We start from the raw sequence: 16,204 nt of genomic DNA on the forward strand, positions 1-16,204 counted from the left end.
ATCTCACGAGTTACATAGAATGGATTACCCTATGCAAATTAGTATACATAATACGTATAAAAATATAATACCTGAAATCCCATATACCTATTAACAAAATCTTATTTATTGATAATGCACTGTATCTAGTAAATTATTGTTCAATAATAATTCAAACCAATTATTTTCGAATTGATCAGAATTTACAGTGAGATCAAAATAATAATGGTGAGGAGAATTTATCTATTAGTTAATTACCCTTTCTCCAAGTACAATTCGATTCACACTGACCTACCGGCTACCGGAATAATGTTTCGTACACAACCGTTTTTAGATTGTAAGTAACAAGACCGTACAACCATAGGTACGGTACACCAGTTAAATAATGATAGTTTATATATAATGCGTTATGATGTCAAAGTACAAACTACGGACGACTTGCAACATCGCGTTGTAGACGGCTTTTGTGTTGGTACCCATCACATGTGGTTCTGTCGGATATGTTATCTTATTATTATTTATTATTACAATAATTTAATGTGGACCGTGTGCGTCTGTACACGATTATTATTATTATTATTAATTGAGTTTAATCGAAATGGATATAATATTATTATTGTGCAACTATTCCGTTACCAGACGTGTGATGCGCTCGTCACGAGATGATGGACTTAATATAATGACTAATATTATGTATACGTGATTATAGTCTACTTTTAAAGTGAAATCAACGAGGGTAAAAAGCTATCATTTACAAAATTTTGTGTAAATCAAAAGTTCAATTTTGTTCAGGATGTCGTTTACGGCATGCTTATCATACTTAGCAATAGCTTTGGCAGCTTTGCACTTGGCTAATGGAGGATACGTGTATAAAACTGAATACTTTACAGTTCCGGTAAGTGTATATTACACAATTATTATTTTATAATTACTAATTAATGATTGATACAAGAAGTTAAAATTGTTTTCGGTCAATACTTTGTCAAATATATTGAATCGAAAACACAATAATACGATTAGGTTAGGCTGGAGTACCTATAATTGCGTTTCGTTTAGATATAACATTAAAATATATATAGCTGTGTATCTGGTATTGTAAAGTAATAATATAATATTCCTGAAAAAGGATGAAGAAGTTTGCTTGCTAGTCCTGTTTTAGTTTTTGCATTTAATTTATACAGAAGTTACTATTTGTGGAAAGTAATTTCTAAACATTCACTAAAAAAATTATAAAATAGGTACTATAATTGTTATAATTTTTTCAAAACTATTTTAATGATAACTATTAATCTGTCATATACATTATATGTTTGTTACTTTTATTTCCAATTTTAGAACATGGAGACAATTAAAAAATATAAGAGTATAAATACAGGTATATCTACATTTATAATGTATATTATGCGAACAGCCCGGAACAGGGACAAGTGGACACGATCATTTTATATGGACAAAATTGTATAAATTCAATTCTTTACGTTCACATATATTTATAACAATAATATAACAAAATATATGTTTATTTATATATATTACTATATAACATAATAACTTTATCACGATAATAGGGATTATCCAACGTTATCGAAATCGTTTGGGCACGAAGTCGTTTAGACGCACGAGGACAAAATTATATCAATTTAATTCTTTTACTTTTACATATACCAATATGACAATAATACAACAATATAAATACATTATTGTTAGGAAATAGTTTTCTCAAAAAATTTAAAAAAACATGTATTATTGATGTTGATAAGAGGATTTTAAAAATAATTAAAAATTATGAACAAGTGGAATTTTAATATTTTCGAAAAGAATACCTCAGAATATTTGTGTACAGTAACTATTGAATTTTTATTTATGATATTTTGAGAGATGTTTTGAATTAATTCATATTTAAATAAAACGTAATATGCTTATAAACTATAGTGTTATATAGTTATTCTAATATATATATTGTTAGATTATTGTCATAGGTATATATTGAGAAAGTAAAAGAATTGACTTTGTATAATTATGTCCTCGTGTCCAAACGGCCGCGTCTAAATGACTTCATGTCCAAATAGCTGTGTCTTAACACTCTAAACAACTGCGTCAATTTGTCCTAGGTCGTATATTATTGTGTTAGTGAAAAACAAAGTAGTAATAGGAACATGTGTAATGTGTATAAATTAAAATGTACCTATATAGGTATATAATACAACCTAAAACTTGTGGTATGATTTGTAAAATATTAAAATTTATACCAAATAAAAATATCTGTCAAAATACATAACAAGAAAAGTATTTGAAAAATTATTTAATATTTTTAACACTGAATATACGGTTTATAAGTATAACGGTCATTTTATTTTAGGTAGGTATATAAATTACCTTATAGTTTTTCCACAATAAGTCGATAACATCTCACCATATCTTGGCGAAGAGTTATTCAATTTTAACCATATAATTCTTTGTTCATCTAAATTTTAATGTCTTTCAATTATGATCTAATATTCAAAATATATAGCTTTTTTTTCCTTTTAACTGATAAATATTTTATAAACCTAACCTGAGGCTAAAATTCATAAAAAAAAAAAAACTAGAAAAGTAATTGGGGAAAATGGATAGCATCTTTTTTTTAAAAGGAAGTCCGAAGTAGTATTGTGCGTACATGAAACTTAAGAATAAGTACCTAATAAATTAAATAAAACCATTACAAAAATATATTATGTGTTATTTGTAAAATAAATCATTTCCAAAACTAATCGATTCTACTTGTTTCCATTTATCATAAACATTAAACAGCACAACTCCGCTAGGTATTTTAAAGTCAAAGACGATGATCTGACATCAGAGTTCCAGTTTTTGAGAATAAGATAGTCTTAAAAAAATTATTGTAATAAATAGTGTTTATGTAATATAGTGTCATTGTGTATTTCAGGGTTAAATTATTGTCATAAATTAATATTTAAATATTTCATATTTGATGAATAACTTTTTAAATATTTAGATTTCTCATCATTATCTTGAATAAAGAATTGTCAAAACATTCTATTCTTTCTATTTTATCAACAGTCCTAAAATGTAATTAATATTTTTCTTTTGCGTAAACAAATACCTACTGTAGGTCGTACAATAACATTTATACCGTTTGAACAGTTTTTATGATAGTTATATTCATTTATAAGTTTTAAATTTGCTTTGGATTGTCAAACATTTATTTCAGCGTGGACTTTGAATTTATAATTAATGATGTATTTAATTATTGGAATGAATTTTATTTACTGTACTAGGTACTGTAAGATATTGATGTCATGTATAAATAAACAGTTAGATGTGATATACATTAGATTTTGGAATAAATATTTCATACAAACATATAATAATATGAATTTTCGCTGTGAATTAATATTACAATTTTAATAGATTTGACATATTTTTCTTTTTTTTAACAGGTCGATCATTTTAGTTTTACAAATAATGAAACTTTCCGTATGAAATACCTCATCAACGACACGTACTGGGAACGAGAAAACGGTCCAATATTTTTTTATGCTGGCAACGAAGGAGCTATTGAAATGTTTTGTGAAAATACGGTAAACCACGACAGGCTTGATAATATGTGTTTCGATAAAAAACAAAATAATATACAAGTCAACAGGTCATTATAGTTATTGAAATTTCCAAACCCAAATAGCCCAAATAGTTTCAAACTTTAATCAAATCCAAAACGTTATTTTTTTCGTTTTAAAGAACGTACAGCTGGTGTATTACGTTTGCATTTTAGTATGATATAATTATACGCTCATCAGTCGTCGATATACGGTTTCACAGGGTTTCATGTGGGAGATAGCCGAAGAGTTCCAGGCCCTGATCGTTTTCGCCGAGCACCGTTACTACGGCGCTTCGATGCCGTACGGCAATAAATCGTACGACGACAACAGCCGGCTTGGATATCTGACCTCGCAACAGGCGCTCGCCGACTACGTGGACCTGATCACTTACTTGCGGCACAACGGGTCGTTTTCGAGTCGGAGCCTGAACGAAACTGTCGATATTTATGACCTCGGTGTCAATGACACGATTGGCCCGTCACCGTCCAGCACCAACCCCGTGATCGCTTTCGGCGGATCGTACGGCGGCATGTTGGCCGCCTGGTTCCGTATGAAGTATCCTGCCATCATCGAAGGGTTAGTGGTTATATATATAATGGTTATGTTTACTGCCAGTGGTCGTGTTACGTTCAGATCTTCGAGTAGGAATGACCGGAACTTGTCTAAAATATAAGAACTTACCTTTATGTATTTAGGCTCTGAAACTTCACTTTGTTGTTAAACTTTTTAGAACTCATATATTTTTGAGATGAATATTTTCCTTGAGTTAGGAAAGGTTTGGTGCTTAGCTCTCACCGGCCTATTGTAGGTTTTAATAATTTCTATTTTCTATATAGAAAATACAATTTGATGTTGTTTCTCGTCATTGGTGTGATTTTAGAAAAAATATTTATTTTTTTTCGATAATATCATTATTGATAGAAATTTTTCATAAAGTCTTGTAATCTCTTGTAATTATTTTTACTTACTTTACTACCTACTTAATAAATAATATCATAGTGAAATTAGAATTTAATTTTAAATGCCTTTTAATTTAATTTAAAGTTTTGATAAGTGATAGTGTAGGAAATGAATAATAATCAAAATACGATTAGATTATGTATTATAATACATTAAGCTTGAAATTTCGTAGTCGTTTCTTGTAACTTAGTTTTATTGTGTGCTTTTATACAGTGCTATAGCGTCGTCTGCTCCGATATGGCAATTCACTGGTATGACACCATGCAATGCATTCTACAGGGTCACGTCATCGGTATATACAGATACAAGTACCGAATGCGGTTTGACGATATTAGCGTCTTGGAAAGCTATTAATAATGTTACAAAAACGGGTAAAACATATTTTAATGTTATAATAGGTATTAAAGATAGAATTCATCATAAATTATTTAAATATTTTATGTTTTTTTTTTTTATTATTATTAAGCGTAACACGTTAATGTATAAAACTCCTGTAATACATTTTAATTTCGTTGAACGCATTTCTACTTCCAGTTGAAGGAAAGACGTGGTTGTCTCAGAAATGGAAACTATGTTCACCTTTGACAAACGACAATGACGTCTTGACTTTGAAACAGTGGGCGTCTGAACTTTATGTGAACTTGGCCATGATAAATTACCCTTATTCTGCAAATTTTTTAACACCATTACCCGGATATCCAGTTAAGGTAAGCGCTATATTTTTTAAATTAATAATTTATTTTGAATTACTACAATACTATTAAACCACTGTGGCTACGGGTGTGAGAAATAAAAACTTTTGTGGATTAAAATAGTACATGAAGTACACTGTTAATGTATGTTATTAGGAATTATTTATGTATTCTAATGTATGTCATAGGAAGTTTGTAAGCCAATGAAAAACCATACAGAAGACGACTTAACACTTTTGGAATCAGTCTTCAAAGGGTTGAATGTATACTTTAACTATACCGGTACATCTAAGTGTTTGGATATTTTTTCCTCTTCTGCTCCTACACTTGGTGAAAATGGATGGAACTATCAAGTAATATTTTAATACCTATTATATGAAAATACAATTAACTTAAATAATCTATGATTTAGAGCTGCACCGAAATGGTTATGCCAATGTGCTCTAATGGAGTTAATGATATATTCGAAAGACAACCCTGGGATCTTAAAGCATATGCTAAATACTGTTTTGAAACTTTTAAGGTCCAGCCTAGTGCTTATACAATCGAGAAAACATATGGTGGTAAAAATTTGAACGCTGCTTCTAATATAATTTTCAGGTGATTATAAGTTATAACATTTAATAGAATTTTATTGTACAAGGTATAATGGATGTAAAATTGAAACAGAAAGTTTTATTTTAGATCAAAATATTATTGAAAGCTTTAAACAGTTTTATGATAATAATTATGTTGGTTAAAGAAAATTGAAAAGATCAATGAAATTAAATATCAGTGCTTATAAGTCATAATTAGTCATGAGTAGACACTGATCTTAAAATCTTGCTCTCCCTCAAATTTAAGTCTTTAAATATTTTATGAGCTTCGAGTACAAAAGCATATCATCATAGAAATAATTTATAATTATAATATAATTACAGCAACGGTTTATTGGATCCGTGGTCGAGCGGTGGAGTGTTGCAAGACATATCAAAAACAGTGCTAGCTGTGGTAATACCAGAATCTGCACATCACTTGGACCTGAGGGCATCCAACCCCAAAGACCCAGAAAGTGTGATTAAAGCCAGAAAATTCTATAAAAATTGGATTAAAAAATGGATATTTCACTATCAAAAACGTCTAACACGAAATTCAAACAACTCATTCGTCAAACAACAAATAGTTCTTACTATTTAATGACGTTATAATTAAAATGACAATATTGATGATTCACAATTATGTTGTGTTATTTTTATTAATGATCAACAAATTAAATACCTTACATCGAAGTTTATACCTAAATGTTTGTCTCGCGTAATTAATAAAGTATCAATTGTTTTAAGGTAATATTTTACACAATTTTTTGGGGAGTTTAATGTGTATGATTGTGTACTAAGTATTATTATACATGCACTGTATAGTATAGTGCAGTTAAGTTATTATATATTCAATTTATTATGTCGAATTTGTTTTTATTTTGGTTCAAAGACCGATATTGTTTCATTAAGTCAAGAATGAATGTCTGATTTGATCACTGCACAATTATGTAAAAGATTTATTTTAATGTTCTATTATTAGTATCTATGTATTATAGTTGTTAGAATGGGCCATCGAGTTAGAATTAACATATTGACACAAAAAGTATTTTTAATATACATATATATCTGTAGGCACCCAACAGTGTAGGCCAATTGAAGGACCACTCGCTGACGTCCGATAGCGAGTTGAATAATAATAATAGTTTGTACGGGCGTGGGTAGGTAACTAAAATTGCTGACGCCTTGTAATAATTAAGGTACGCAATTCGATATTCACCTGTGACAACGACGACGAGGAAAGGAAATGGAGAACACGGGAATGAGGGTGCAACAGTTTAGTTATGGAGAGGGATTCTCTGTGGTCGAATCGATCTGATGCAATGACCACAGAGCTCACATAAATTGGCCACCCTTAATACCTAAACTTGAGTCTACTGAAGTCTGTAGCAGTAACTTGAAGTGGACAATGTCGATGATCTGGACGACCTGAGCGGTCTCCCACGCACCACAGCGAGTGCTGGCGGTCTTACGCGAGCGTGAGTTGGTCCACGAAGATTCGACGACGAGTCCTGAGGTAATGTGAGTGATGACAAGAACACCCAAAAAAACTCACTTAATGTCCGGGATGCCGTGTGGAATAATTAAAGTTCGGATGACTTGGCGTGGCTATAGTCGCACACGACTAACCGGAGGATTAATAAAATAGTAAAAAACACCAATGACTGTATGTCTTAATGGCTAAAAAGTATAATAAATGCGTGCCGCATTGGCAACGAAGAAAAATACAATATAATAATATTATAATAATGCAATGTTTTCTGTTCTATATATATATATATATATTATATTCCGCTCAATGCGACTTACAATAACAAATATAAAAAAGTGACAGAAACAAACGAAAACAACGCTACATTAGAGGAAGAAGAACACAGATGAATATTTGCGTACGTACGGCATAGAAGTAATATCAATAATATAAGAAAAGGGCGTTGACCGCAAAATAATAACAACAACAATAATAAAATGATATAAGATAATTGATAATGAACATAATGTGGCAAAAGGCCGACCAATAGTTGTTCAATACAAAATAATATAAAACAAAGAGAATATATAACAATAAGATTATAATAATTTCACAATTAACAGAATGGACTGAGTGGTGTGCGGGGGAGACGGGAGAGATTAGGACGGTCGCCGTTGTGCAGGATAGCATTCCTATAACGATATTCGTTCGGCGCGAACAAAATCATACCAAATTTTCAAGTGTTTCTATCTTGTTATATACATAACTTCAAGTGCTAATACTAATCTTATCAGTTCTGTTATTTTTAACTAATTTAAAATATTAAACATTTCATCTAAATTTATATTGTAACTATTTCACGCATCACGAGTGAGAACAAGCAGCTAGGTCGCTAGGACATAGTTATATTATATACTCTTATAGTCATATCTATACATCGTTGGGCCAACACTACTATATTATATTATTATGTGTATTAGTTAATAATTTGCATTAATATTTTATTTCCATTTGGTCTAAATTTGGTTTTATATTTGTTAATTATTATTATTATTGTTGTTGTTGTAAATTAATTTCTAACAACTTCAACATGTTTATTTTTGCTTACTCACAACTGTTGATGATAATTCTCCACGTCACCTGTGGTTATGATTACACGACTAATTATATAACTGTACCGGTAAGTAAAAACACGACAAATTAATAATAGCAATAAGAAAAAAAAATGAAAAAAGACTATGTCAGATTTTAAAAACTATTAAAATTAAAATTATTAATACTTTTGCATTATTATTATTCTGTGTTTGAAACGTTCCAGATAATAAAAAGTAATACATTTTTTCAAGATTTAAATCACATTTAATCTAAAAGTTGTTGTACTTACATAAAATATTTTTTAAAGTACTTTTAATTTTTAATCGCTCATACGCATTATAAATGTTGTGTTATTATACAATTTTATCACATTTGATTATTGATTATTAATGTTTTTTTTTTTTTTTTTGAAGTGTTTCTAAGAAAATGGTATTTGAATAAACTCTTCAAGTTCAAAACTTATTGAATTATACGTGTTTGAATTATGATTTAATACGTCGTAAATTTTGTAGTTGAAATAGTACATAATTTTCACTCATATTTTTAAATAGAAATCAACACCACAAATAAAATATGCATTGACTTAGAAACAAAAATACACTTTCTTAAATTTTCATGATAAAATGTTATTTGTCTTAAAATAACAGACAAGTGATAAATATAATAAAAACACAAGCGATTTTAGTATGGAACTTCGATATCAAGTAACTAATTCGAATGAAATCTCCCGAGTTCAGTTACTTTTTAAACCTTGAATAGTTGAATGTGTATTAAAATTATTCATTATTTTTAAAACTAAAATAAACTAATTTTGTAATTTTATCAATACTCAATAGTTAAATAAAATAATGTAAAATTATACCTAACCTAAGCCTTAACCATTGATTATAGAATATAATAATAATCTATTCTATAATCAATACGTTAACTGATAATAATAAATAGTAGTGTAAGAAAATTAAACACTAAGTATATTTAAATAGTTGAACTCGACACATCATATGAAATATTATGTATTTTTTTTTACCACAGGTTGACCATTTTAGTTACACCAATAGTGATACATTTAAAATGAAGTATCTTATGAACGACACATATTGGGATGTTGATAAAGGTCCAATATTTTTTTATGCTGGCAATGAAGCACCAATTGAAGATTTTTCTGATAATACTGTAAGTTTTTATTTAACTCTTATAAAAAATGACGATGAACATGTTAATTTTAAACTTAAAGTGCAAATATTACTATACCTACCTACCAGTGACATTTTCTCTATGTGTGAAAGTTGTGTGTTAGCACCATATAACATGACGTATGCATTTAAAACTAATGTACCTATTACATTATTCCATCATTTTATGTACAAAATATCTAAATAATGATATTGTAGATACTCTTATCTTCGGGAATATTATTTTCCAGTTAATTTCTTATATGACGATTTTCCAAATTAATCATACCTCTTGTTATTTGAATCATTATTGTGATGTAACGTATGATATATGAACCTTGAATTAGTGCATTTTTATAATAAAATAATTGTAACACGGCGTCCTGAATAGGCAATTTAGTTTCAACATGGTCATGGATTTATTTTCCCGATAGTTGGCATAACGTTATTATTATATTTTTCAATGCGTACAATAAAATAACCCAATACCTGAATATTTTTATAATATTATTTACTGCCAAGCCATTTATTATCATTGGTGTTATTATATTATTAACTACGTACATACTTTATTATCTACATAGACACATAGTTCCGGGTTAATGTAAATAATTTGACTATTTTATACTCACTTGTCATCTGACCACCGCCGCAATACGTGAACATTGACACAACCATCGTTCTTTCGTTGTTATTAAAAATATAAGTGAATGTCACACTCTTACGTTGCCCAATAATATTCATTTATTATTATTATTATTACAATAGTTAAGTCTAAATGTTTTTTTTTTTTGGTTATTTTTTTTTTTTTTTTGACTTTTATAGATAAATCAAAAATTGTTTACCACTCATGTAAATTTCTATCCTTAAAGAACTCAAACATAGAAATACGATGAAGTTAAAGTTTAATTGATGGTATCATAGAATTTCGAAAACATTTATGATGTTTCATCCACTCTCGGCTGTTAGCATCCCGTGACTAGTTGCCAAAAGCTAAGTGTCTTCACTAAAGTCCAAGTAGCCGAACACTATATAGATTTTAAAATTTTTTTTTTTATATATATTCAATGGGACATAACTTTAATATAGATTTAAGAAGGGATACTATACAATATATGGCTACTAAATAATAAATTCACAAATATATCTACCTTTCTTATCTAATATTCAACGATTTTGACATATAGATAAATAATTTAAATAATTAAGCACTGCAAAATTACGATAAAAGGTACATAATAACTGAAAACATCGTTATCATTTGTTGCATTACATACTTATATTTTTGTATAAATATGAAAAGTTTATAATTTATCTACATGAAAAATGAAATAGGGCTTTATGTGGGAAATATCAAGAGAATTTAACGCACTGGTCGTGTTCGCCGAGCACCGTTACTATGGCGAGTCCATGCCCTATGGAAAGAGTTCGTTCGATGACAAAGTGAAATTGGGCTATTTGACCTCACAGCAAGCGATGGCAGACTTCGTAGACTTGATAAAGTATTTGCGTAACGACACGCTGTGTATCGGAAAACGACCCAATCCGGTAATCGCTTTTGGCGGTTCGTACGGAGGAATGTTGGCAGCGTGGTTCCGCATCAAGTATCCCGCTACTGTCGAAGGGTCAGTATATATATTATTTGTAGATACATTATAAATAGTAGTTAGTTTTATAAATTATGACAAGAACCACTTATTTTGATTTTAATTAAAAAAAAAACTTAATTTCACAACTGACTTTTGAATTTTGGAAAACTATTCAGTGTTATTATAGCAATAGTTAATGGATTATGATATGTATTATAATTATTAAAATATTTTTATAATTATTATCAACATTACATTTAAATACTAGTTTGAGAACTTATGATGTTATAGTAGTTATACTCTTGTAAATATTTTCATGATTATTTATTTTTGTTATCAAAAATGTAGAGCTATAGCTTCTTCAGCTCCAATATGGCAATTTACTGGAATGACACCGTGCAATGATTTCTATAAAGTGACATCGTCGGTTTACAGAAATACTAATATCGAATGCGGATCAACTATTTCAGCATCCTGGAAAGCTATAAATAATGTCACAGAAACTGGTAAATTATTTCCTTCCATGTCGAATCACATTAATTAAAAACTATTTAGTAGTTTTTAAGCAAATAATATATCTCATTAAACAACTAAATATACATCGTCAATTTTTCACTCTAATTTCTATCAATCTTCTAATCTGTATACATATATTGTTTATGTACAACCGGCTCATTCTATTTTTGCCTCATTGTTTTTTGAATCTATAATTATGAATTATGATTAAAATGAAAATCATTTAATATTGAGAAATTTGTAAAAATAACTGATGTAATTGTTTCATCATTTAGAAAATTGTAAAAAAACACAATATATTAATTTTGTGCTTAAACTATCGTGACAGAGCTGATTTGCGTGAACATATTTTATATGACAAAGTTGATTTACGTGATGTATGAAACGACATAATATGTAATATTCAGTAAAAATTAACTATAGTTTATACATTATAATAATCGAACTGTGTCTACTGATTTTTGTAGATTCTGGGAAAGCATGGTTAACGGACAACTGGAAACTATGTACACCGTTAGAGACCACTGACGACGTAGCACGGTTAAAATATTGGGCTGCTGACGTGTATGTGGCACTGGCCATGGTTAACTATCCTTACGAGGCAAATTTTTTGGCTCCTTTGCCGGCGAATCCGATCAAGGTAATAGATATTTGATTATTTTGTGGTGTAAATAATATATGGTAAAGATAAAACTGTATTATGTCAAGGCTTTAATCGAAAGGCAAAATAAAGTTGAAAATGTATATTAATTTTATTTGAATAGCTAGAGATACTACATAGGTAAGTATTAACTTATAATATAGTTATATTATGATGAGTTACATATTTGTGCTATATTATATGTTATAAAATGGGAGGATACATTTTTTTACATTTTTAAATTGTACCTATTGATTTTACAAAAATGATTTTTAATTTAATTTTTCATTATTTTTGTAACTATCTTCAATATCTTTTAGAGTAAGAAAGTAAATCTAAATTCCAAATGGTACTATGTGTGGTGTAATTTTCTTAATAATTAGAGAAAACAATAAAAAGTAAAGAAAATAAAGAATACTAATTAAAACTAATTTTCGATGTAAAATAATATTTTTATTTCAAAAATTGCATTTGTTTTTGGGTTATAAAAAAAAATATTTAATTTTATACATTGTTGAACCATTATTGGACTTGGTCGTATTTGATATTCTAACTATTTCTTTATGATTAGAAACCCAAATGAGTAATGTGTAGTTATAATAATTGATAGTTTATAATATAGAATAAAAATAACTATAAATATAAGATAAAACAATAATTCACTAAAAATACAGCATAAATTACAGCTTAATTTATTAATATTCATTATTAATTTTCGTCATATTATATTGTTTTACGTACCAACTTTTGAATCGATTTTGGATACTTGGCTAGGGTGATGTGAATATGGAGTAGCTACTAATAAAAAAATATGATGAACTTTTGTCATCAGGAAGTCTGCAAATCGATGACAAACCACACGGAAGACGATGCGACGCTCCTGATGTCGGTATTTCACGGGCTGAGCGTCTATTTCAATTACACCGGGTCGGCCAGTTGTTTAAATCTGTCGTCGGCGTTTTCCGATGATATGACGAAAGGTTGGAATTATCAGGTAAGTGCAACCCTGCACTTTTGTTATTTTGTTAAATAAGTATTATTGTATACTCATGAGTAGTATAGGTATTAGTTAATTGTAGATAGATATTATCCACATAATATGTTGTTCCATATAGTATGTATTCTGAGGTTTAGCTGATATTTCTTTTAGTAACGAGTCGATACCGTAAATCACAACAGATAATGTAAGTACTAATAATAGTAAGAAATAGTAAGAGATTCGAGTTTTTGTTTTTTAGATACATAATTTAATTTTCCGAAATGAAATATAAACATTGTATACCCCATCCGATGGGTTTTTTTTCAGGCTTGTACAGAAATGATAATGCCGTTTTGTACTAAAGGTGGCGAGGACGACATATTTGAACCGTACCCGTGGGATTTTGAAAGCTACGCAAAGTACTGTGAAAATCGATATGGCGTCAAACCGACCACGGACGATGTCGAAAAACAGTACGGTGGTAAAAATCTTAAAGCTGCGTCCAACATTATATTCAGGTAATAATAATGTCGTATTTATAAAGATATAATATATAGTATATAAATGAATGTTGGTATATCCGAGATTAATAGAATCAAAAGCTATTGGAACGACTTTTACGCTATTTTTTAAAAAAAAAAAAAAAAAAAATGTCCACGTTGTCCCAGAAGGTTTATAGCCATTGATTTCAAAAACCGATACTTCGGTATAAAAATAAAAATAACATTTTCTTGTTGATTTGTGGTTTAATTTAGCGTAACACGGATGATAAAAAAATAGTTATTAAGTACCTATTATTTAAGTAATTATAATAATATGTAAATGTCAATATGATATATAATATATATATATAAATATATAGTGTTAATCGTTGACCGCATTTGTATAAATAACTAAGTATCTTAGACCTCTTCTCCTAATAAGTCGTAAGTGTAAAATGGGAAGGAAACTGCTTGTTAGTCAATAACGTTTAAACTTTGTACTAGAAAAAGTTCATTTAAAAAAATATTTATATTCTAAAATTGAAAGTTTATTGGAACCAATAAATCCGTAAGTTATACTTTACTTATATGTAGACGACTACGCAACAGTTGCGTAAGCAGGATTTTTCAAGGGGGTGGGAATGCTTGAAAATAAAAATTACTCAATAATTAATCGCAGCGTCCATGTGTACTTGATTATTTGTTTTCTTATGTACTATAGCAATGGCTTATTAGACCCGTGGTCTAGTGGCGGCGTATTGAAGAGTATATCGTCGACCGTCAGGGCGTTATTGATACCAGACGGTGCTCATCATTTGGACTTGAGGGCATCGCATCCCAACGACACGACATCCGTGATCCATGCAAGGAAAACCATTAAACATTGGATCATAAAATGGATTTTCGATTACAGACATCGAAAGTAAACGGATGACTGTTGCTTCACACTTCACATAGTTAATCATTCCATATCAAATACGGGTATTTTGAACGTGCATAAATTAAATTATCAACCGGTACGAATGTACCTATACGATGATTTAGTTCAAATATTTAACAGTTTTGTAAGCTTCTGTAATACAGAATAATATTTTTTAAATATATTTTAAATAAACTCGTGTTTGAATTATAAAAAAGATCAAGGTACAAGCACTACAAGCCATCTAGTATTCGGTATTCGATTGAGATGCAATAATGAACTCAAGTATATAGCAAAACCGTATTACAGTAGGTTATTAAATGCTGTATTAGTAATTAATTGGTTATTACTTATTACTTATTAGTATTATTATTACTAGAGCTTGGATTTTTAAGCGTATGTGCTTCTTTTTTATTTATGAAATAGAAGTCTAATTTTTATAGCGTGCTCCACCTCCCGTGGATAGTTTTTTGCAAATTCTGAGGCTATTTTTTTGTCTTATAATTATTTCGATCATAAAATGTTATAAAGTGTGTTATTATTTTGAGTAAGTATGTACTTATTACCTACTTACTCAAAATAATAATAATTTAAGGTGTTTATAAATTCTCATAAATATACTTATAGATAATAAAAACAATTTTTTTTTGACATTATTATCATTATTCTTATACACGGGAAATATATTATATAATAATATTTTGACATCGTTAAATGAATAACAATAATAATGATTATTAAACAACAACAACAGTGGGCATGGCATTCTGTGGGTCTTCGCATCATACAGCCAATCAGCGCGCTGAAGACTTACAATACTACTTTCCTATTGGTTATCATTATTAAATGCATTTTCCTATCTTAACTACCCTAGTCTTAAGAAAAAGTTCGTCAGTCATAGTTCGAACGCAGTGATCTATACTACAAACTCCACAGGACTGTTCAAAGCACCGAGCCGTTGTCACATCTCATTACGTCGACAACAATAATTGATTCATCGTCGATTCTATACACACATTCTGCGAGTTGGGTTGTGGGCGATTGCACTATAGGTACGCTTTAAACAATTATTATCTTAATATAATATTATAATATATAATACATATACTTCAAAATTAAAATTTTACAAGAGAGACACAAAATAAGTTCTGTGTGACTTATTATGTTCCCTTTTTGAAATAAATGAAATAAAGATAGGTACACATACTGTTACTAAATAGGACCACGTAGATATGTTTCGTTTTCACACCAAATATAATATCTAGTGTGTTTTTGAAAAATTAATCAAAATTTACTGACCCATTTAAAAATCTTCTCCTATTCAACTTATCTAATACAATTCACCTTATATTTTACTCGCTTATTATCTAAATAAGAACAGTTAACATCTTACACTCCTATAATTTTATAATTTATACTTAAATAATTTCCCAATCAAATTCCACTAGTAGATGGTTTCTTATTCCTATTTTCATTGTATTTTTGTTCTATCGCACCACATAGATACACTTATTGTGCTAAATAGTACAGATTGTG

General features: G+C 29.2%; 2 protein-coding genes across 2 annotated transcripts; both read left to right on the forward strand.

Moving 5' to 3' along the window:
* Positions 1-303: 303 nt before the first annotated feature.
* On the forward strand, positions 304-6,511 carry LOC114125694 (lysosomal Pro-X carboxypeptidase-like). The gene is made up of 8 exons (XM_027989461.2): positions 304-874; positions 3,420-3,560; positions 3,799-4,154; positions 4,752-4,909; positions 5,073-5,245; positions 5,419-5,583; positions 5,643-5,830; positions 6,151-6,511. Exons 1-8 carry the CDS (start codon positions 773-775, stop codon positions 6,404-6,406), a joined length of 1,539 nt encoding a protein of 512 aa, XP_027845262.2. The 5' UTR covers positions 304-772; the 3' UTR covers positions 6,407-6,511.
* Positions 6,512-8,118: 1,607 nt separating this feature from the next.
* On the forward strand, positions 8,119-14,863 carry LOC114125696 (lysosomal Pro-X carboxypeptidase-like). Its single transcript, XM_027989462.2, has 8 exons — positions 8,119-8,456; positions 9,404-9,544; positions 10,879-11,168; positions 11,481-11,638; positions 12,116-12,288; positions 13,121-13,282; positions 13,595-13,785; positions 14,471-14,863. Exons 1-8 carry the CDS (start codon positions 8,367-8,369, stop codon positions 14,673-14,675), a joined length of 1,410 nt encoding a protein of 469 aa, XP_027845263.2. The 5' UTR covers positions 8,119-8,366; the 3' UTR covers positions 14,676-14,863.
* The last annotated feature ends 1,341 nt before the right edge of the window (positions 14,864-16,204 follow it).

This window comes from Aphis gossypii, chromosome 2 (genome assembly GCF_020184175.1).
Source record: "Aphis gossypii isolate Hap1 chromosome 2, ASM2018417v2, whole genome shotgun sequence".
Classification (NCBI taxonomy): domain Eukaryota; kingdom Metazoa; phylum Arthropoda; class Insecta; order Hemiptera; family Aphididae; genus Aphis; species Aphis gossypii.

Coding starts and splice junctions, on each gene's coding strand:
- LOC114125694 (XM_027989461.2), top strand. CDS start 773: ATGTCGTTTACGGCATGCTTATCATACTTAGCAATAGCTTTGGCAGCT. Junction 3,561..3,798: donor AAATGTTTTGTGAAAATACG/GTAAACCACGAC, acceptor ACGGTTTCACAG/GGTTTCATGTGGGAGATAGC. Junction 5,831..6,150: donor GCTTCTAATATAATTTTCAG/GTGATTATAAGT, acceptor ATATAATTACAG/CAACGGTTTATTGGATCCGT.
- LOC114125696 (XM_027989462.2), top strand. CDS start 8,367: ATGTTTATTTTTGCTTACTCACAACTGTTGATGATAATTCTCCACGTC. Junction 11,169..11,480: donor TATCCCGCTACTGTCGAAGG/GTCAGTATATAT, acceptor TCAAAAATGTAG/AGCTATAGCTTCTTCAGCTC. Junction 11,639..12,115: donor AAATAATGTCACAGAAACTG/GTAAATTATTTC, acceptor TGATTTTTGTAG/ATTCTGGGAAAGCATGGTTA.